Genomic DNA, 23,612 nt, shown 5'->3' with positions numbered 1-23,612 from the left:
GGTAGTCAGTAGCAATCGGCTTGTTCTGGTTGGTTGCAGCTCTCAGGTCTTTATAATTCTAGGTATCTTGAGTATTTAGACCAATTTGAGCAAGGTTAACCAGGGGCCTGGCATAGAGACCGAGGTCTGTCTTCAGAGGAAGTCTCTGTGGTGGTGTCATGGCATCTGTTCCATGTGACAACATGCCTGTGTTCTTATCACCTTCTCTGGGCTGGCAATGTGTCTGCTGGTGACAACCTCGAGGGGCGAGAGGAGAGGGTCACTGGTCCCTTCTGTGTGAGGCTGAGAGCCAGGTGTTCATGACTGAGGTAAACTGGGGTCGGGAATGAGAGATGACTGGGTAATCTGGATGAGTTAGAATAGGACCATTTTGCTTCATAGTAAATACAGATTTGTATTCCGAGCATGATATTCTTTTTCTCTGAGGGTTTCACCGTTAATCCAATTTAAGATCATTGTGATGACTGTGCATTGTACCGTAGACACATAGCCATATAACCCAGAGTAGATACAAGTTTGGACACCCGTTTAATCATTCTAAGTGCTCCCTTTGGATCTCCTGTGCCAGCGAATCCATGTCCACTGACGCTGTTTATTGACGAGCTGCTGTGTGACAGTGTCACAGTGTTAGTCATGATCGCATGGCATATCTTCACACTCTCGCTGGAGGGACACGTCATCTGTCTTATCACGGACATCCACCAACGCATCCTCCCCCAGTTCCAGTTTAACCTTTCCCACGATGAAAGTCATATATCCATTCTGTTCTCTAATTAACTCTCTTTACGCTCTCGCTACATCCCACAATACTTGATATTTCCCCCTGTACAACACAATGACATTTCAAGTGTCATTTTGTCGTTTTTCTTGGGGCACAGATTGGTCCCAGGGAAGCTAATGAATCAGAAAGCAGTTGGAAAGTAATTAGCAGACAAGAGAAAGCAGGAGAAACAGCCGTGTCCTGAGCTGTGACTTGTGTTGTCTGACCAGATAAGTCCAATTATGTTCTATGTAGACATATTTAAGAACATTCCAGAAATGTAATCAAATATTTGAGGTGATGGTCACACGCTGACACATTCACACACACACACACAAATACTGTATATCCACGTATGCAAATACACAGACACACCAACATCCACTTTTGTGCACACACACTCACACCTGTCGGTAGTGCGCTGGGAGAAAAACTGCAGCTTTATGTTTTACAAGCCAGGGGAGTGGCAGTAATGATGTCGTTCTGGGGAACTAAGACTTGAGACAAATGTGGACAGCAGAGGGGAAAAGATGACACAAACTGCAGTTTGGTGTAGGGGAGCAAAATGAGGTAATTTGGAGAAAGCTGGAGAGAGAGGGTGGAAGAGAGGGAGAGATATGACAGAATCTGACAAATATCTCTAAAGAGTCTCTGAGGCTTCCAGTGGATCTAGCTCAGTGCCCCACGCAACCGCCAATTCATTAGTAAATGAGAGACAGGGGAGCCTGGACGTTATGCAACATCTGCAGCACATACACCCATACACACTGTAACGCTTGAACCTATTGGTTGGCATTTATAGATTCATTTGTTTATTTATTCATAGAAGAGAGATACAGGTCGTCATTCTGTATAGATATATCATATATTATGTAATGATACTGTAGATATAAATAAACTTATTCCAGAACAATGCTCAACATGACCAATTCCTCCTCCAGCTTATTAATTGCTCCATACATAATAAAATATTTAAAGGATGAATGTTTAATCATAGCAGATCTTTAATTAATGATCCTCTATATCTTTGTCATATAGGACTAAATTATTCAACATGATGAACATAATAGCTTTTGAGAGCTTTTAATTTGAGATGTGGCAGTCTTGAATCAGATGCTCTAAAAAGACATTCTGCTTTGGTGTGGGTGTTGGTGGAATGCTGTTTTTTCAGCCCTTAGTTGTAGTAATGAGGTTTCACAAGAATGAAGACCTTGAATGTTGCTCTGAGTGGTGTCCACCTGGTACACCCCTCAGCAGTGTTTCATCCTGACTTCTCTCTCTCTCCCGTTTCCCCCCGCTCTTTCTGCCCCCTCCCCCCCCCCACCCCCACCCCTCTGTCTCCTCCCAGGAACACTTCACCCCAGAGTGTAAGTTCAAAGAGTCGGTGTTCGAGAACTACTACGTGACGTACTCGTCCATGATCTACAGGCAGCAACAGTCGGGTCGAGGCTGGTACCTTGGCCTCAACAAGGAGGGGGAGATCATGAAGGGGAACCACGTCAAGAAGAACAAACCAGCAGCCCACTTCCTCCCCAAGCCTTTGAAAGGTCAGTTATTGTTCTCCCAATGCAGAGTCTTGCTTCCAGGCTTCCATCTGTGGTTGTTGTTGTTCCTATTCTCTTGATCTAATGGTGTTCTGCGGAGCACTGTGTCAGGAGAGTTCTGTCATGCAGAAGGTCTTTTTAAAAGTCTGTTGGTTATTCAGTGTGTTCTGGGGTGATGACTAGGTCCTGTAGTATTCCAGACACGTCAAGATGGTGCTCCACCCGTTCCGGCCAGACATCCTGTGGGGATAGTGGTCGTAGATGAGTAGGGAAGGAGGGAGGGGGTGGTAGGGGCGGATACAGCTCGCGCTTTTGAAAAGTCCACAGGTCCTTTCATCGAGAACAAGACACAGACTTACCTGTCAACAGAGTGAGCGAGAAAGAGAGAGAGACAGACAGAGAGAGAGACAGAGAGAGAGAGAGAGAGAGAGAGAGAGAGAGAGAAGCATCAACTAGATGAAAAAGGAGCTTTCAGATGAGATTCAGCCTCCGCAAGAAAAAAACTACGCTGGCTATGTAAATTACTCACCCGATGAGGAAAGAGCGCAGAGACATTTCTTTTGAGGGGCTGATCAATTGTTAATTGTTACGTGCCGCTCGGATTCTAGTACACAGAGAACGCAGACTGCGCTGGATTCATTGTGACAGAGACGTCTGTATTGATGCATCGTTAAAAAGAAATCGCAAGCTTTAAGAATAGCTTTTCCCTACAATAAGGGCGTAAGTTCATAGAGAAGGGAAAAACGTTTCCCTACGGCCGAGGAGGAGAGGAGCGGCTCCTGGTTTTCACCAGACGTGCCCTTTGGGATCTGCTCCTTTCATCGTCTGGCCAGCACCTCGTTAGGAACCCTCATCTGCCCTCTGAAATCTCTGCGATAGCTTTACACTTTCTCTTAACTACCCATACAGGGGGCCCAGCACACAGCACCACCCACAGAATGATTGCCTTGCCGTTCTCACAGATAGAGATAAAGAGAGAAGCACAGAGAAATGGAGGGACACAAGTAGAAAATAATAGGTAGAGGGCGTGCATCAACAGTTATGTGTGAGAAAATACAAAGATGTAGTGCGCAACTGGAGTATTTTGTATATATTTAAAAGGCAAAGAGTCATTGTATGCAGACAGGCAGAATAACAAAAGTACAATGTGCTGGCTACGAGATTCACTTTCATACCCACGCACGTAAAATATTCATTATTACCAACAACTCCAGATTATCCCAAAAACAAACATCCCTTCTCTAAATGTATCTCTTATCTAGAATTCCAGATGTAGCTTGCAGAGCTTTAGAGAAGGAGAGGACATGAGTGTGAGCGAAAGACAGAAGCATTTGTTCCGTCAGCTCATAAAGATTGGGAGGCAGCCGCAGCGTTCCAGCCGCAGCATTGCAGAAGACCAATTAAAGGAGTTGTCTCTGCACTGGCAGCGCCTTCTCCTCCAGCCGCTCCTCGTACCCCCGCCGGTTCCAGATCACCAGCCCCAGCCCCCATAGCTTCGCTCCCTACTCATCCTCACCTCCCTTTTTCTTCTTCTCTCTCTCTCTCTCTCTCTCTCTCTCTCTCTCTCTCTCTCTCTCTCTCTCTCTCTCTCTCACACACACATTTTCGCTCTCTTTTTCAATTTCTCTTTCACTCTCGCTCTCCTTCTCTTGCTCCAGATCTTGTGTGGTGGGTGAAAGGGTGTGTTTGATCTGCGTCAATTCAGAGGCAGTTTGACAGATCCTTGCAGACTTCCTGTGATGACACACACACACCCACCACCAGATTTTTCTGTAACACTGGGTCGGGAAAAGAAAATGACGGAGAGAGAGAAGTAGAAGAATGGAACCATAGAAGAGTGGATGGATGGATGATCGTAGAAAAGACGAGGTTGGAGGTGGAGATGGACCGCAAGCCCAGGTTCAGGTGTTCAGCTATGCAGTCGCATCAACGCCACTGCTAATAAGTCCCAAATCGATCCTTGCTGCTTCTCTTTGTGGTCCTCTATTGATTTGCTTGTGGAAGCAGAAGATGCTTTGTGCACAGTTGCTGTCACCAGAAAGTCAAGGCTAAAGGAAAGTGTCCTTGTAGCGTCAGGTTGCAGCCTTCACCCCCTCTCCCTCAGGACCAGGCCGTCAAACAGCATTGTGGGAGACATGATCCCAAACCCTGCATGCTGGAACCCAAGAATTTCCACTTCAGATGATGGCAGTCTCTCCTGGAAAGTTAGCGAGAGCATCGTACATCGCCAGTGCACCTTGTATGCAGCGTGCACGCAAGGAAAAAGCACGAAAAGCATCTTGAATTACTTATGTCTTGCAGTAGTTATAAGAACACTTTCTGTCCTCAAAAAGATGTTGTAGGTTGTTGCTCTCTCTGCTGCAGTGTGCATGGTGTAGTGTTACAGTCTTGAGTGATCCACATCAGAGCTCCTTAATTACTGGTAAACATTTTGAGCAATGGAATTGAAGCGAAATGGTATAAATTGACAATTACTTCTATTACATTGTATTCTATCCTAATATGTTAGTATTAAGTTGGATAATTATTCACCCACAGCACACCCCATCATTAGGTTCATCCTACGACTGTCCATGAATTTTTCATATAATTTTTTCAAGTCCATGACTGTGTTCTCCTCTGTAGTTTTGTCCGTTCTGTTTGTCCCTACGTTGGCTGTGTATAGCACATGAATTCAGCTCCAAACTGCGATGACTCACTGCCCTGTCCTCTGCTCTGTGTGTCTCTCCAGTGGCCATGTACAGGGAGCCCTCTCTCCACGACCTGACGGAGTTCTCCCGCTCCGGTAGCGGCACGCCCACCAAGAGCCGAAGCGCCTCGGCCGTGCTGAACGGGGGCAAGGCCGTGAGCCAGCACGAGTCCACGTAGCCTGGCGGGGCCGAACCCTAACACCGCCACCCGGGCCAGACGAAGACGCCTTACCTCCAGAAGAGCGTAACTCCAAGCAGACTTCTCTCTCCAAAACCATCCACGGCAACCACCACCACAAACACCACACCACAGACCACACTAGAATACACTCCATTAGGTCAATCTTTCTTTTATCTACTCATTGTAGCATCAACAGCAAACCACGTTACACATCAATCCCACTTGACTTATATATAAAAGAAGACACTTGCACAATGTTTATTTTTCTGTATATCACTCTACGGGTGTAACGACTGTGTAACAAGTTAGAGCATCCTTTAAGGTTTTCTTTTTCTCTTACCAGATGACAGTGGCCAGTTTTCCTAGGTTCTGTTCATTTAGACAACCCACAACCCTTGCATCTGTTCGCTAGGTCAGTCAGGCGATCAGGGCAACTACATTTGGCCTGCCCAGGTTGAGAAACGCCCCTGCCCTCTGCATCACCAATGCTTCTGTGAATATGAAGCTACACCCCCCCTGGTGGTGTGGGCGGGCCAACCCTGCCGGAGCTGCACTCAGCCAACCAGAAGGTAGCTCTCCTGTGTTCTAGCGCACACGCTCAGAGACTGAGCTTCTAGCATCGGAAAACAAAGCCTACACTCAGCTGACCTGAAACCTGGTGTGGAAAGCATGGCTCTGAGACGTCGTGGATGCACCTTTGCAAATTTTCTGAATTCGCTGAGAGCTTTTTCTTTGTTTTATTTTTTTATCTCTGTTGTCCTCCCCGTTCCCCAATCCTCACCACCACCTCTCAGAACTTGTGTTTTGTTGCTGATTCCAAGGTTCCAGAACACCAAAGATAGAGCTGACAGAGTGTCCCTTTAAGCTGTATAAACCACGCCAATATAGAGGCACAGCTGGAAATGCTAGGAAACACTATTTTGGGGGTTTTGTACGTTTTTGACAAGGCAAAGTGTTTTAGGCTCGAGAGAAAAGGAAATGGAAAAAGCAATTTCACAACCCATGGGAGTTGTAGACTGGTTCAGTGTTCTGGAAAGTGCACTCTCAGAAAGAGAGGTAGAGAGAAAGAAAGGGAAAGAGAGGTATGATTTGACTGTTCAGTGTCCCCTCTGTTTCTATTGTGTCACTTTGTCTCTGTCTTTTGTCCCTGTGATCTGTTTTTCCCCCCTGTGCTTGTGTCATGCCCCCCTGCCCTCCCCGCCTCCCCCAACCTTTATTGGCCAAGTCTGTACTCCATATAGACATGCTAAGGCCCCCACCCAGGTCTCTTGTTTCGTGTTTGAGTAACTTATCGTGGTGACAATTTTCTATCTAAAAAAAAATTATAATGAAGAAAAAAAAGAATACCGTGGAATTTTAGGTGGCTTAAACATTTTATAGGATATGTCATATTTGTAAAAGTGGATATAAAAAATCGTACAAAAAAAAAAAAGACGAACATCTTCCGTTTCTTGCACAGGGCATGTATGAACACGGTTGTGTACAGAGGACCCCTTTTTTGGGGCGAAGTACTCTTTCCCTTGAGCTGCATAACTTCTTCATATGGTACATGCTTTTGGGAGGCTTTTGTTCGTTGGTTCTTTTGGGGGGTTTGTAGGTGAACCTATCTGTTGCATGGAGACAGCTGGGACTTCTGGACTAGAGCTGCATGATGTAGGCTATGTGTATTAACCCATGTTGGATCATGTGTTCCAATCTACCAGGATAAAACTGAAAAACAACACGTACAGGCAGACAGTGTTCTGCCTGCTACTTTCCAGTTGTTTGTTATTTGTTGTATACACAAAATGCACTGAATAAAATGTTTATATTAAGATATACTTTTAAAATGTGTCCTCTCTTTCCTTAATTTGGACTCACTTTCTTCAAACCTATGCTCCATAATCTGCGATCGGATAGTGATACGGTGGATAAGGAATACATTCATATGAAATGATCCAACGGGTTCTGTTGGTCACATATGCAGCCACTGAACACACTCCAACTGTATAACAGGACATCAGATAGTGTTGGTGCAGCATTAAGATAGACCTACTGAACACATTGTAGATGGCTGGTGTCTAACCATAAGGGAGGATGAGTACCTGGGCTAAGGTAGACCTTACCATCAACGTTTTTCAGCCCTTTTACCGCTTTTTTGTTCTTTTAAGTTGATATTAATAGTTGTCTTCTCTCAGCCACACCACCATAATAAAACGACATTGAATGTTTACATAGAAGGGAAAGTAATGACAAAGCTGACACACATTCTCACTTCCACAAACCCAGATGAATCAACAGTAGCATCATGTCTTGCATATGCAAAACTTGTCTCCTCAAAAGCTTAAAGGGTCAATACATAATCAAAGTGCTGTTTATTGATGGCGAGTGCTTGTATGGGTGAATGTGTGGGGGTATGGTTATGGTGCTGACATGGTAGAGAGGGGGTTACTGGTGTAAGATCTGGAGACAGGACGAGGAAGCCACCCATGTCTCTGGGGAAGCAGAGAACTAGGCTGGACCCTTCCTGTTTCTAGCCTCCTATGAATCACCCAGGGGAGCCATGATTGGCCTTTAATTGCCTGTGGACTAAAGGATCAAGGAGGGGCTTATGGCCTTCAGTGGTCCAAGCTCCCCCAGAGACAGGGATCCAAAGCCTGGTTTAGCATGACTTCCTGCTTTGTGAGGTTCTGGAGAGTGAGAAGATCTGAGATTAGAGAGAAGCTATCAGTGCAACTGACCGGATGCCCTCTGTGTTCCCTCCCAATGAGGGGGCCTGCATGTGGAGCACGCAGTCACGACACTTGATGTAATTAGCTCTACAAAGGCTGCACGCCCCCTTCTGATTGGCCCAATGTCTCGCAGAACACTCAAGTTACGCAATCTGCTCCCCCCTGTGGGCCAGGAGGACGAACAAGGCGGTAATGCTAATTGGTTAGCTAACCCACAGCCCGTACGGGCTGATTTGAATGGGAAAGTGAATGACACTGAGCGCTAATATGGGCACAGCTCCTCAGCCCCTCCATCACGTCAGAAAGGACTTGTAGCGCTAACGAGGGGTTCTTGTCCCTTATCGCCCTTTCTGATTGGGTTTCACCTGCCGAGCATGCAGGGAATTATGAAGATGAATGATGGCGAAATGTAACTTGGATGTTAATGGGTAAAATGCCTTGTAATTACTGGATTGACAAGGGAACTGTATGCTCACACAAAGCACTATGTGTTAACATGATATTACACCTGCGTGTATGGTTTTACTCTCTTATTACCATTTGGATCAAATCACATCCTGTGTAACCTTGACAGTGCAAGCATGCAGTAGGCAGATTTACTGGTCAAATATTGGACTTACGGTAGATATACAGAAGAGCTAGAGGATGTGGGCCGGCTAGCCCATGCTGTACAGGAGGGGTTCTATTTCATTGTTACATTCCTCTGACATTGACTTGTGTGGAACAGAACAGGCCCCCTTACTTCCACCAACATCCCACCACCCCCAACCCACCCACTGGCTCCCCTGGACCCCATGGCCACTCTTTTATAGTCCCTCTCCATCACACACATCCAATCCCACCGTACATGAAGAGCGATGGAGGACAGCAAAGCTGTTTGCCAACCAATGCAAGGTGGCTGTAGCCAGTGGCTTTCAATCTGTAGACATACAATACAGTTAGACACTGATGAACACTTTCTCACACAAGCATCATTAGTGAACTGAGCACCACTACACAACGTGGTTGTACCCAGGGGGTTGTACAGTACATACTCCTATGACATAGTGTGTCTACACACAGTCTTGTCTGTGTGTGTGTGTGTGTGTGTGCGTGTGTGTGTGTGTGTAGAGGGAATCCGATCCCTTCATCTCAGGGATCTTTAATCCAAAGTGGAGGGAGATACAGTAGGCACACTCTCCAATTAAACCATGTCAGCCTCATTAGTGGCAATGGGCAGTACAGACTGGAGCCCTAATAGGCTGAGCTAATATAGCCTGAGATATGAGCTACTTCACCCTTCATATAGGCTGACAGATCCCTCTCACTCTCCCTCATCCTCTTCTCTCTCCTTCCTCCGTGTACTACATTCATTAGCCAGACAGTCCAATTCATTAACTAACAGGGGGAAGAGTTTTCTTGTTCAGCCATGAGAGGGAGGAAGAGACAAAGCTCTCTCTCTCACTTGGCTATAGTATACTGTAGTTGTCTCTCTCTTTCTCTCCCTCTCTCTCTCTCTCTCTCTCTCTCTCTCTCTCTCTCTCTCTCTCTCTCTCTCTCTCTCTCTCTCTCTCTCTCCCTCTTTCAGCCCCCGCTGCAGGTTTGGGGCTATGCTAGGCTAATGAGACATTTCTCTGTGTGGGATCTGACTGAAGAACAGATGTCTGCCCTGAGGGTATATCATGGAACGTACACACATAAGCACACAGACTCACCAGAGATTCACACTTGAGAAAACATAAAGGCATGTAAAAGCACTCATAAGACATGCATTTGAACTTAGAAAGCACAAGGTGCAACATATTTGGAATCCATGTCATACAATCTACCCTGGCACGAAAGTTGATTTGTAAGAAAACTGCTGTTCCATTTTAATTAGATTTCAATGCACTTTTAATGCCTTTCAAACAGACACAGGTGATGCACATATCAGTCTTCAAAGGCTATGAGATCTGGCTGGCTATCTAGCAGTCAGTGATCATCTGTCTGCTATCAGGAAGAGACGTGAGGAAGCATGATTCACAGAGGGCTGTGTACCTGTGAAAGCTCCAACTCATCTCCTATCTCCGCCAACACACTCAGATAGGCCCCAGCAGCTCCACCCCTCACATTAACACCCCCTTTCTCTAACCCTCCATTTCTCTCTTCCTTACACGGTTTCTCTTCCCTCTCTCTTCTCCCCCTCCTAGAAATGTATCATCAGTCATCTGCTTTCCAGTGCCATGCTGAGTAAATACATAATTGTGACCCTATAATACAGTAATACATAATAGGTGTGTTTGCACATATGTGTGTGGGTTTTCCATGTAGTGTAGAGTCAGCATTAACACCATGCCCGAGCCAGGGGCATCTTCACCCTCCATTTCCCCACTTATCTATTTTTCATGAGACTTAATATTTAATAGTGATGTGGAGGTTTTTTGTATTTTTCACAAAGATGTGATATAACCTATATCACAATCTATGTAACTAGCTATGCTAACATGTGATGTGCCTGGTTGCAGGTAGCCGCTCCCACTATTCACAACAGTTATGTTTAAAAGATTACAATTTCCTAGCTGCCAGTCAAGTAATCAGTGCATGAAATTGCTGTAATTGCAAAATGTTCTCATGTGGTGCCACTTTGATCTCTGTATGGGCGTTGGTTTTCTGTGTATTCAACACCATGCAGTCACAGGAAGTATTGGTATGTTTTTGTGCTTCAGCTGGACAAGATTGAACTGACTGACATGCGCACTGTACCTTGAATGAGGACAAACTTAAAAAAGGACACATACACACATCCTAGTACTGCCTGTGAATGGTGATTCTGGGTCCGGTGTTCTCAGTGATTGCTGGGTTTTTGTCTTCCAGTGGTAATTGAGCAGTGGCTGATCTAAAGAGAAGTTTCAGACAGTTTCCATTCAAACTGTTTTGATTGGGAACATCTTGTGAATCTTATTGCTGGCGCCGCTGTCTGTTTGGTTACCAAACATTTCCAGAAAAAAAGAAGTACATGTTTAAAAAGTCCATCGAATGTCAAAAAACCTATCCGTTCGAGGCCAAGACCCTGGAGACTGGAGGGAGAGAGAAATAAATGTGGAAGAAACCAAAAACAAAAGCTTACAGTAACATTTGAATAAACAAGGAATCACACGATGCAGCAGAAAACAGTTCTTCAAAACCCCTAGAGAGAAGTAAGAAGAGATGAGTGGCATTCCAGTTTGATTATTGTAGAAAAGAATGTGAGACCCAGCAGGCATCTCTGTTTTCTGCAATAACAAAAAAAAAAAAATGGCTAGCTGTTGATAGAACATGGTGACAAAACAGTCCTACTGAGAATCCTAGCTTGCCCGATCCCTCAGATCATGTGTGGAGCACTTCTGCTCCACACAGGACTGATGAAATGCAATGAAATGTCCCACTCTTAGAGTGACTAAAAGATAGCCTTGGGTGTTGTAGATGTTTCAAGCTTTTCACAGGACTAGTACAGCCTGGGAATTTGGGTCTAGGTCTGTACCCCATCATCCACCACCCTGTCTTGCCCCTCCGGTGCCCCCTCTCTGCCACCCCGCTTGGTAAACCCCCTCCTCATGCACCAGCAAGCTGGTTTCATCATCAGTAGATTACCCTGGGCATAGCGACTCATGGTCCCCACCCTTATCTGTCTTCCTGGAACATCAGAGCTCCCAGGACTGCAGTGAGGAAGAGAAGAGAGCCTGATAAGGCCCACACAGCCACTGATAACAGCAGCCACGAATAGTACCACGCCACAGCATTTCCCATCAGGGGGACACAACAGCTGGCAGAGTCAGTCCTGAGGGTGAAACTGGCCGAGTCCATGAGAGCAGAACAAGACGGTCTGGATGAAAGGGGTGAAGGGGGATGGCCGGGTCCCTCCTCCTTCCTGTTCAACCCAAAGTTGAGGGTAAAAGTATTGCATTGAGGACAAACACATGGCTTACTGTGAGGAGGTAAGCATTCCCAATGGTCCACTTTCAATCACTGCGAGTTAAGAGTTAATACATGTGTGATGAGCTCCCTTACCACCTAATCCTAAGTGAAATGACATTGGTACATAGCATGGTGTTCACAGAGAGGCTTATGCAAGCTAAGTGCTTGTGTATTCAGAGTGCAGTGCTACGAGTGAGTTCACTGGAGGACAATTTAACATAGTACATGGCGAGTAGCACTTTCAGCCTACGAGTTATAGAGTAACCATTATTTATTGGTACAGAGGTGGAAGATGATGACAGCCACCTGCTGGTCATCCCCTCAGAGGGGGAGGACACTCATTGGAAATACCAGGTGCTGATGGTTAACATTGTCCTTAAACACATTCTGCACTGTGGATGGCCTGACCCAAGAATACTGGAACAGGTTCTTTCACACCACAGTGTGGGATTATGTAGTGTGAATTTTGATGAGTTAAGAAAGGGTCTGGGTACTCCTATGTTTAGAGTTGAGTTGATTCTATGGGCCAATCACATAGATGCAAACCCTAGATGGTAATTTCAGAATATAAAATAATATATACCTTATTTTATTATGGCAGTAAGCGTACATCCACGTTGAATAGGGTAGAATTCTGAAAGCTATGCTGTTCCATAAAGATCCATTATAAACGTTTTTCTGTCTGCATCAGGCGCCAATTATTCCCTTGTCAAGAGAAAATACATATTTTGCACACGTGTTCCTGCCTGCACAGTGACAGCTTGGTGAGAACATTTCATATAATTCCTAATGTGACATTCTCCCACTGGTTTGAGTTAAAACAAGATGAAAACATGTACCTTTGCAGGTGATAACATGCGCCAACATCTAGACTACACACAAAACATGATTGCTTCCGTAATACACAGCACGGAAATCCTAAAAGGTTCTGTCTGCCCGAAATGATAACATGTACTCATTCTCCTGCCAAAAAAAAGTGGGATTAATGTAATCCAGGCATCAAATACAATCCACTCAGTAAATAAATAAACCCTAGCTAATAATCTGGGACAATGGATTTAAGGGCTTTAAATCCTGCATGATGGTATATGTAGATAGTAGAATAGATGCCACCCAGTGCTCGTCACAGTAGGGCTCTCGAAAAGCTGTGCCCTCTGGCCTGAGAAGCACTCCACCACTGACAGCTGTGATCCAACCTCTCTCAGGCCCCTCACAGGTCACCTTGTTCAAACTTGTTGGTTTACACACAGGACCACACCCTTCCAGGATTCACTGTGTTGCTAACAAATAGATAGTTGATTTTTGACTTGCTGATTTTGCTACTACATCAAATGGTGCTCTGAGACACACACCTTGGGCGGGCCTTAGTGTCATGGCAGTTAACACATTCAATGGAATCTGAATCTGCTGCTGTTGACTCTTGGACTTTAAGGGGGTGTTTTCTCTTGTGCAATTGATTTATTAGGAACGTCCTTTCAGTATGACATCTGATTTTATTTTAAAACAACCAATGCAAAATGACTGAACGTATTTAATTGCTACGTCGAAAACCTGTATCATCAGATTTACCATGGTGTACTTAAAGCATCATTGATTAACAATGAATGGAGAGGGCTAGAACATTGAATCCATCCATCACCAATAAGTGGTTTTTCCGCCACGTAGATGGACGTAGATGGAATCTAACCTTGGAAGGCTGTGAGGAAAAACTATCGGCCAGCCTTAATGAGGGAAGAAGTGTGCAGTGGCCTCTAAAAGGACAGACTACAGTGTCACCTTATTGTCATCCAGGCTGGGAAATTGTCTTTGGTCTCGTATTACATGAGACTTGCCTATGGCAATGTAAAATTCTCACTCTATTTTACTACACACACTGATATTGTTCATCTTCCTGTTTCACACAAAGCCAAGCTAAGTCTTCAGGCCTGGAGGAGAAAAAACATTATGAATACTGCCATTTCCACACTCACCTGCACTGCACATGCTCAGGGTCTGTCACCAGTGATATGAATCATCTTTTTCTATTTACCATAAACAGCTAGGCAATCCACCAAGGAACAGTTAACCTTTCTTCCCCTGCCTGGCATTGACTAGGATAAAAAAAAACTATCCACTTCTACAGCTGCTCTCAGTATACAGTGTTCTGCGCATTCTTAGTTGGTACATTGTTTTGCATTTGTGGTAATTAGAATGATCAAAAAGATGGTTCTCCGCCTCCCTCCCTCTCTTTTTCAGTCTCCCTGCTCATCCATCTTTTTTTTGTCCCTGTCTCCACCCCTATCTACCTCCCTCCCTCCTGTTCTCAGTGCAGGAGGGAATCCCAACTTTTGTCTCACTGCAGTGGGTTAGGAGAAGGATTATGTAACAGGGAGGCAGACAGTGGGCTCTAAACATGCAACCAGGCAGGCAGCCAGGCACAGAGACGGGTGGGATAGTATTATCGAATATTCATGAGGCCTCTGCAGCATCAAAAATGAATTCTTCTACCCTGTTTGGACTAGGGAGACCAGTACAGCCACATTTCAGCCAGTCTCTCCAAAGCTGGCCTGGTAACAGATCTCGTTCCACCCCCTGCAACCTCCAACACACACAACCTATACAGAGGAGGAGAAGAAAGGATCAGGGAATTGAGAGAGGGAGGAAAGGTAGGAGAGGGGGAGTGGAAGGCATGTGTACTCCTATCTCACAACTCCATTCATTGTTCATGGAGCTCACAGTTGAGTTGGTAGGCTGTAATGGTTCCTATTCCCACAACATGAAACACATTAGACGTTTTGTGATGTTGGGTTTGACTGTTCTTGTTTATAAACAATGTAATCAAAACGGACCACAAAATATGCAACAAAAGCAGCTTTAATATCCTGTGAAATGGTCTGTCAGCAACCAAGGTCCCTAAGCATCAATATTGTTACCCTTATCAGATGTCTGCTCCGACATGATTTACAGATCTGGTATTTGTAAAGAGACATTCTCTATTCAACAGTAAAACTATAGTGTGCTAAACGTATTTCCGCACACACTAACACACACTTACACACACAAATAAAACAACCTGACTCATAACCCGAGATGAGAGAAGAGGGGAGGAACCCTGGGTGTGGGGAGAGGAGTGAAGCGTAGGACACAAAAACAAGAGGACAAAAAATGGAGTGACAGTGTTATATAAATGGAAGGCATGGAAAATACAAATTGAGGACAGAAGATAAACGGAGGACAGAATCAAAGGCTGTGACTTTCTCCACTTGATCAATCGCAGGCTGTTTCCAATAATTGAACTCTTCATAAGGATCCGGGGGGGGCATTGTGTTCCAAGTGACGGATGAGGGAGCTCTGTAGCTCTCTGGGATGAAGCACACCAAGCCCTTTATTTGTCAAATGTGTTCACCCCTATCCTCACTCACTCACACCCACACACAATCACACGGACGCACACACACACACACACACACACACACACACTCAAACTCACGTTGTGCAGGGCACTCCCTTGGCCTCTCTCCATTTCCCTCTCCTCCATCTTTATCTCTCCGTATCGCTCTGTCCATCTCTTTCCCCATCACTTTCCCTCTCTGGAGTTTTCTTTTCGATTCTGCCTCTCTGTTATCTCGGTGTTTCTTCTCGCCGGTCTTCCCTCCGGCTCTGTCTCTCCTTTCCCTCATCCTACTTCATCCTCCATCTCTTGTCTGAATCTCTTTGTTTGATTGTTATCAAGGTTGCTCACACAAACAGCTTATTGGAGCAGTAATTGCTTCAGCCCCCACACTCCCCTCCCGACCCCCCCCCCTTCCCTATACTCTCCTCTCCCCTGGTCTCCGCCTCCCTTTCTCGTTCTTCTCCTTTCCTCCCCCTTCTCCTTCTCCCTTTCTTCAACCTTTTCCCCCCCACCCCTCCTCCTCTCTTTTCCTTTCCTCTCCTTCTTACCCTTACCTCAGACCCAATCATTCCGTGTTGAGGCAGTCTGTCAATAGGAGTGTGGTGTTAAGGGCCAATAATGCATATAGAGAGGCGCGATGAAGCTGCCTGTCAATAGCTGTCTATCGGCTTCCCAAGTGGTGGAGACATAGGCTCCCCTGGGAGACAGGATCCCCTCAGAATCTGCCAGCTGGAGACAGCTTGTCAGCATTCTCAGATGCAGACCATGCGTTCAGCATGGACTGTGCACAGTCTACCTTCAGCATGGACTGTGCACAGTCTACCTTCACCATGTACTGTGCACAGTCTACCTTCACCATGGATTGTGTGCACACTCTACCTTCACCATGTACTGTATACAGACAGTGCAGTCATCATCCCCTGTCACCACCATTGTCAGAGCAACAATATTTGGCATTGACGTTGGCATCCCCTTACTCAATTTCACTGTGACTGTGTTTGGGATCATGATCATCATAAAGCTGGGCAACCAACACCCATCCCCAAGAAGGATGTTGGGATGCATCTTTTCTCCATGACCTTTATTTTCTCTTACTTACCCTTCATTACCTTCACAGCCTGAATCCTTTCGATATGGAGTTGTGACAGAATAGTGACTCAGATTCAAAAGTGTCCGAATTATTGATGAAGTGGAGGAACATAGGAAGGCTGTGGTTCACAAGATGAACGCATCATACACAGTACTATCTACACGCGCAGCGAGTTTAAACATTCACTGAATAACGATCCACTGTAAACACTGCTAACAGAGTCGTAAAAGCCATGTACAGTGACGGCAGCAAGCTAGAGGTGCAGCCAGAGGAGCCAGCGAATCATCAGATCTTTTATTAGCACATTCATGAAGAGTGTTTACACTGTGGACTTAAAGACGGTGGCACTGAGACACATTCTTGTCTGCCAGGCTCTCTGAGTGAGCTTGTAGCAGCAGCCAGCCACTGTACTGTATCACACACACAAACATACACACTAAAAATTGACATCCATCCTATCAATAACATAACATACCGACTGCATAGAGTAAAGGCAAGCACACTTCCATGTACATGCATCCAGCCTACACAGGGAGGCTGTCTCCAAACTCTAACAAACCCAATGCCTCCCTAGCTTCCATCTATACTGAATGACATAACTGCTATCTTCTTCCACTTACGGATACACCTTCTGTTCTGTGCGTCCTACTTACTCAGGGAAATGTTCTGTTTGCCCCCTGTGTGTTCTGAAAACCTAATGAAGGCTCCCAGGCTCTGTCAGTGCAGGAGCAGCTGTGGAGAAGGAGTGAGGCCGACACACAGCAGTAGTCTCAGGAGGTGGGCAATGGCACCTCTACCGTTGACAGTACGGGGGCCCAACCAGGGGGGCCAGCCGGAGGTGATCGTGCCTTCATCCTTCCAACCTATTTTGGATGGGGGGGTGGGGGGGTGAGGGGTTCCGATGAGGGGTTGTGGGGTATATTAGACGGGGGAAGGCCTCATTGTGTGTCAGCTAGCCATCGATCAGGCACTGGTCCAGGAGAGAGGGTTTAGGGATGGGGGTGGGGGGATAATTGAGGGAGGGTGGATGGTGGAGAGGCAGGTTACCTCCTGTCATGGCCTGACGGGCACAACATCAATTCTTTCTACCCTAGGAGAAGGGGGGTGGGGGGCTGTCTACAGCCTGTTGTGAAGGGAGAGAGAATGGACAGTGAGGTGAGAGTGTGTTCATGTGTGTGTCTACAATGGGCTTCACAATCAGCCAGAGCTAAGACAAAACAGTGGTGTCAGTGTGTATTTATGCACGTATGTAATAATGCTCGCAAGGCATCAGTGGGCGAGACTGGTGGGGGGGGGGGTGGGGGGGTGGGGGACGACGACGACGACTGTGTGTTCTAGTTTGTGTGAGTGGGAGGCCACGTGCATGTGTTGGTGAACAACATTCTTACAGAATGATGAAGTGTTGACTGTGCTTCACTGATTGCCTCAACTGTCTTGTATTATTTACTGCATTAGGCAGCCCCTGACAGTGATATGAAGGGCCCAGAACACTGCGGAAGAAATCAAAGATCTGAAAGATGAAGTGAAGAGGGGCTGGAGGAGTGGGACGTCATGGGCACTCTGTGGGGAGGGTGCTAGTTGCCATGGTGTTGGTGTGTTAGCACTGGAATGGTGTTGCTGGGCCGACTGGAGTGAGACAGCTGTCTAACACACCGACAGATGGAGCAGATTTAGTTTAATGGAAAACATAGCTGAGTTCCCTTGTCGTGATGTCCCTGTTGATACACACACACACACACACAAACACACAAACTCTCACACACACACAAGCACACAAACACACACAGATACCTTGAGTCAGTCTGGGGAGCAGTGTTGTTCTCAGGGCCATTCCCCTGACAGCATGTTAGAACAGAGAACCATGCTGCTGAGTTACGTCAGGATCAGCACCCATGTCTACCGAGCAGGGAAGCTAACATATACACTCTCCAGACACAGCTAATTGAGAACATATTCTGTTGATTTTGTTGGACATTGTTTGCTGGAGAAAAAGACCTCTCGAGTATAATCATGCTGTACCATAATTCATTTGTTTTATTCCTGGAGCTGAGCATCCTCATAACAACTGAGAATTGAAGCTATTTTTGAATAGGCAATAATCTTTGTGGATTTGCGTGAAGGCAAACACAAGCATACACACATACTGTACACCCCAGACACACTCTTTACAGACACACACACACACACACAAACATACAGTAGTTATACTCACATGTGCACAAACACATTATACAAAAAGTTACTTGTGCGGGGCTTTGAAGTACACTGACAGTAACAGGAGTGGAGTTTCTGCTGTTTTCTTGTTTTCGAGTGTCTGAGATGTTGTTTAGGGTTGAGAAAGTGAGCTAAACTGAGAAAGTTGAGGGAGCGGGAGAGAGAGAGAGGGAAGGAGGGAGGTAGATAAAAGATGACACGAGAGAGGTGGAGAAGCAGAGGTCAGCACAGAGCAATAACCAGAGGAGGATTGCTGGACTGAACTTTAATTTACTTGGCTGATATGTGCACTCACCCTGCCTAAAACAACTTTAAACATAGCTGGGAACGATGAGATACAGAGGTAGCTCTCTCTCTCAAACCTTCCACTCCAGATGCCATCGCGCCATATTCATAAGCATTGAATTAGACTGGATCTGGACAAATAAGGGAATTGTAATTCTGCTGATATAAGAGGAAATTCAAAAATAATATTCTGCCAACAGGTACAACGTTGATAAGCAATGCAGCATTTCCACTGCAAATTCCATTGCTCTAATTGAACATTCCTCCCTTAATGCTCGGAAAAGAACAATGTATCAAAGATGGGATTTTTGCTCGGTTACTATGGGAACGGTAATTGGGTTAACCAATACCGACCTTGTTCTCACCGGGGCTCTAAACTCTGCAGCATTGTGTGGTATCATTGCGGATTAGGCACGGTGTACTGGATGCAATCTGTCTGCAGAGTTCTCCCCACTGAAAATGCTTTGCCCTGGCTAAACCAGCTTATTGTGATGTTGTGTAGGACCATGTCTTATTGTGATGTTGTGTAGGACCATGTCTTATTCTGATGTTGTGTAGGACCATGTCCGCAGGGAGAGTGGGCTGTGACTGACTCATACGCAGCCACACAGCACATCTCTGTCAGACACAGACACGTGCACTCACACACACCTCACTCCTTCACACGCCACCACCCCCCTCCCAACCACTCACTATCTGCACGTTTGTGCATAAACCATAAACAAATCTGACCCTGATGAATATGCATACCCTGCAGTGTTTGTGTAGACCTGGGTGAGTGAATCTCTAGCACAGCTCTCCCTAACAGACTTTGATATCTACACCCATGTCAGGGTTGTACCAAGTCACTCTCCCCATCCATCTTCCTCTGCGCAGGAAGGAAGGCAGATCGGACAGACAATGGAAATATTCCAATTCGAATAATTTCCTCTCGGGAGGTTGGAGAGGATCAGGGTTATGAAAGATGAGGCAGTCAGGTCCAAAAGAAGGAGGCGTGCTGTGGCAGAGATGGAGGAGCACAGTCACACTGAGCCCTCTGAGAGTGCTCAACCTGTACCTGGGCACACACACACCTGCACACACACTAACACATACACACAAAGAAATATACAGACACACAAACACACACACAGACACACACACATTGACGCGTACACACAAATGGTCATATGCACAAAGACATACATCCACACTCACTTTCACATGCTCACAGACCTAAAGGTTCATTTCCACATAGACTTATCGAACGCATGCATGGAACTCTGGTCCCAGTGCATATACTCAATGCATTGATTCCGACAGTAAAGCTTTGGCTGGCAATTCATCATTTCTTATAGAGCAGTGTGCAATTTCTACACAGTCATAAATCACTTAAGCTAATTGCCCACAAGATACAACTGATTTTGCTGGATCAGAAGTACTTATATGCAGCACTGTCCCATAGTATGGATTTGAAGTTGTGTAACTGTTTTTCTTTGTTGTGGTTGATGTTTTGTTACCAGGCTGTCATACATGACGTCTGATTGGTGGATACCCGTGACTCCTGTTTCTGTGCTCCCAGAGCCTTTTTAGCTAGCCTGTTTCCTCGTCTAGGCACAGTCACAAATCCTAATGGTGTGGGATGACATTGGCTTTGCATCATTGCTTTGTTCTGAAAGTGTCATAAAGACAGTCTGCCATGTATCATTGTAACAACACCATGTTGCAGTTTGCTCTTTAAAGAAAACCCCCTCTAATGCCAGTGATATCTGTTGATAGACCAGAGAACAGTATTCTGTGCATGTCTGTATGTTAGCCAGAGTCTTAGATGGATTTTGGAATAACTCTGTGCACTGTAATATGTATGTTGTGTAGTAATATGTAGACAGCAACGACACTTCCCTAATCTGAGTGCGGTGTTTTAACAACTTAGCCAGCCGTGGAGTCCTCACTTTGACCTTCACTGACCTGTTAGTCACAACACGGGCAAAAATATTGCGCTTTTGTGTGTGTCCTTTCTCAGTAAATCTAGGAAAGGGTTTGTGTTTGAAGGCAGTGCAGTGTGTACATATGTTTGTTCTTACGTGTGCTTTTGTGTGTTTGTGTGTGTGTGTGTGTGTGTGTGGGGGGGGGGGTCTGTATATGTGTGCGTGTGTAAGGTCAGCACCAGTTGCAGAGTCGGTACCAGATATTCCTGTGTGTGAACAGCCGGAGCACAGCCCCAGCCCAGGGCACTGACTGTTAGTTCACCATTTCCCCATCCTAAAGTGTCCATTGCCCTACATTCCCTCTCCTACCCAAGGCTTTTTCACTTTCACCTAGTTAGTGAGTGTGTGAGTGTGCATGTGTTTGTCAGCACTTGTCTGGACACATGAACCCCTTGCAACCACCCTCTGCCTCAGCCTCCATTATTAATGACCTGAGGGAAGCCATCTTGGCACTTTCCTGACTTTGGCCTCTTTCTTTGTTTCTCTCACTGCTCTGCTGCTGAGATCAGCCTTCACCCTCCTCCTTCACCCTCCTCCTTCACCCTCCTCCTTCACCCTCCTCCTTCACCCTCCTCTCCAGCCTGAAGGCCCACCGTCACCACCACTGTCACCATCGCCCTCCCTCACCTGGGTCATCCTGGCACGACGGGGTGGTCAGGTGTGCACTGACGAGCATTTCAATGTCATGCGTTTGGAGAAGTCTGAGGGCAAGCATACATAAATCCTTAAGTTTCCACTTGTAATCAAGCAGCGGCATGCTCGGAGATGTGAATGAGGCTGCTGGAGAAGATGCCCCGTGCTTTCAATGAGACCTGCTCATGAAAAATTCAGTAGAAGGGCCACAGAATTTTAGGTGCATTCATTTTTAATTAAATAATCTCTCTTGGTGCTCCTCCTCTCTCTCCTCATGTTTTCCTTTTTTCTCTTCCTTCCTAGCTGTTTACACAAGGCTTAAGGCGAAGGCTTTCACTCTTGACTAAGTGGGCCAACTTCCTGTTGTTTCACTTCCTACGACCTGTTTGATGTGGATGTGGCCTTTTGTGATTGGTTCCATGCAAGGATGCTTCACACTGACACCATTTGCCAACTGTAAAGGAAGAATTCGAGTGGCACTGTGTCGATCTGAATAGTCAAGGGATATGGTTTTAATACAATTTATTAGACTATACAATTACATATGATTTAAACAAAGTACTTTGTGATCCGTCTTGGCGAAGGGTGTGATAGCCACAAATCGTTCGCAAGAGTGATTATCAGCCAGCACTCATGCACTGCCTTATATAAACTTAAGATCAAATGGCATTCTATATGGTCAATCAATCAATGAAACAAACTCTGTGATTGGCCAACTCAACTTGGTGACAGTTTGAAACAATACATCTCCCTAGCGATTGTTTCACTGTTCTTTGATGTCACAGCTCTCCCCAGAGCAGTAGATAATAAAGCCACAGGGGTTGACCAGTCAAATGGTCAACTGTCCTTTGTGTGACCATCTTCAAACAATACTTTTAATTAACACAAACAATGAAACAGGACACAGTCCTTCTAGCCAAAGTTCAGAGCAACTGTCTCATTGACCCCTTACAGTAACCAGAGGACAGAAGGCCATATAAAATGCTTCACCCATCCCCCAGGGCAAGCTGCCCACAGAGCCATCAGCACCTCACATTCCTTTGAACTCAACTTAATTACCTTCCCTTCCTGTCTCTTACCAATGAACATAGAAGATTATAGATTTCATACACATACATCTATGCATATGACCAACATTTCCATTACATTTCCATTCTTTTTTTTTTTAAACAACACCATAATTCAAACAGTGCATTGAGAAAAATAAAAATCAACATCAAAAGAAGTATGCAATGCAACTCAGTAAAAAACATCCATACCGAATACAAACATACACAAAGCAAATGTATTCCCATCAATCTAAACATACCCTTATATTTAGAACATCAGAAGCAAACACATTAATATCTTCTTCTGTAAATCTGATTTCATACTATCATTCACATTGACCTCTTCTTCCATCTTCAGTTGGCTATAGGCAATCTTCTTTCAGGCAGTGTAGTCTAGTCAAACCAATTGCAAACGACGATCAAATTGCTCACAGCAACTTTCAAAGAACTGCACTATGCGCACAGACTGAGTTTTCCTTGGTACTACGCAGAACGCGCATCCTCTCCTTCCGTCTCCAGGCAAGGCGCACGCTCGCCATGGTTAGCGTGTATCCACGTTGCTCTCCCCTCGACCCTAACCGCCGAATTAGTCGTCAGGAGAATCTGGTATGGTACCAGGACTTGCGTTTCAGGTCCTTCACCACGATCCAGTCCCCTGGTATCAAATCATGCAGCGGTCCAGTCACCGGAAGAAGAATAACCTCCACCTGCCTGTGAATCTCACACAAAGTACACTACAAAGGGTTGCACAGTGATAAACAAGCACACTCACAAAGGTCAGTTAAAAAGTTAACTGACTTCTTGTCGTCCGACTTCATCTTCAAGATCCCATTTTCTCATTCAACTGAAGTAATTGACACAATGTTGACTCCTATCAACTCCAAAAATAACTTCCTTAACCAAGTGTGACCCATTATCATTATATATCCTCAAAGAAAAGAAAAATCTAATTGAAGAATAATCTAAATTACCAAAAGCTTGACCACTGAGCCCAAATCTGCCTGAAATGTCTAAAACTTCTTCCAACAACTTCTTCTATCAATCATCAACAATCATGAAACAGTATCACTTCTCCAAAATGTAACTCTAAAAAACTCCTATCAATAATCAAATAGTTTCTCTAACCTTAAACGTGAAGCTTAACGTGTTAAATTCCCTTTTCCCATATTACTTGTTCCACATATGAGTCTAACAAAATGAATA

The 23,612-nt window shown here is 45.3% G+C and overlaps 1 protein-coding gene across 5 annotated transcripts in view; it reads left to right on the top strand.

Moving 5' to 3' along the window:
• Nucleotides 1-5,294, top strand: part of fgf13a (fibroblast growth factor 13a) — an 85,479-nt gene extending 80,185 nt beyond the window's left edge. For all 5 annotated transcript variants that reach the window (XM_047022539.1, XM_047022556.1, XM_047022531.1 and 2 more), the window contains 2 exons: nucleotides 2,109-2,307; nucleotides 5,036-5,294. In XM_047022539.1, coding sequence (XP_046878495.1) covers nucleotides 2,109-2,307; nucleotides 5,036-5,172 — 336 coding nt within the window. In that variant the 3' untranslated portion in view covers nucleotides 5,173-5,294. The remainder of the gene's footprint in view (nucleotides 1-2,108; nucleotides 2,308-5,035) is intronic.
• The last annotated feature ends 18,318 nt before the right edge of the window (nucleotides 5,295-23,612 follow it).

Source organism: Hypomesus transpacificus, chromosome 1 (assembly GCF_021917145.1).
Source record: "Hypomesus transpacificus isolate Combined female chromosome 1, fHypTra1, whole genome shotgun sequence".
In the NCBI taxonomy this organism is placed as follows: Eukaryota; Metazoa; Chordata; class Actinopteri; order Osmeriformes; family Osmeridae; genus Hypomesus; species Hypomesus transpacificus.
Note: the sequence above shows the minus strand (reverse complement) of the source record. Positions and strands in the feature narration are given on the sequence as shown.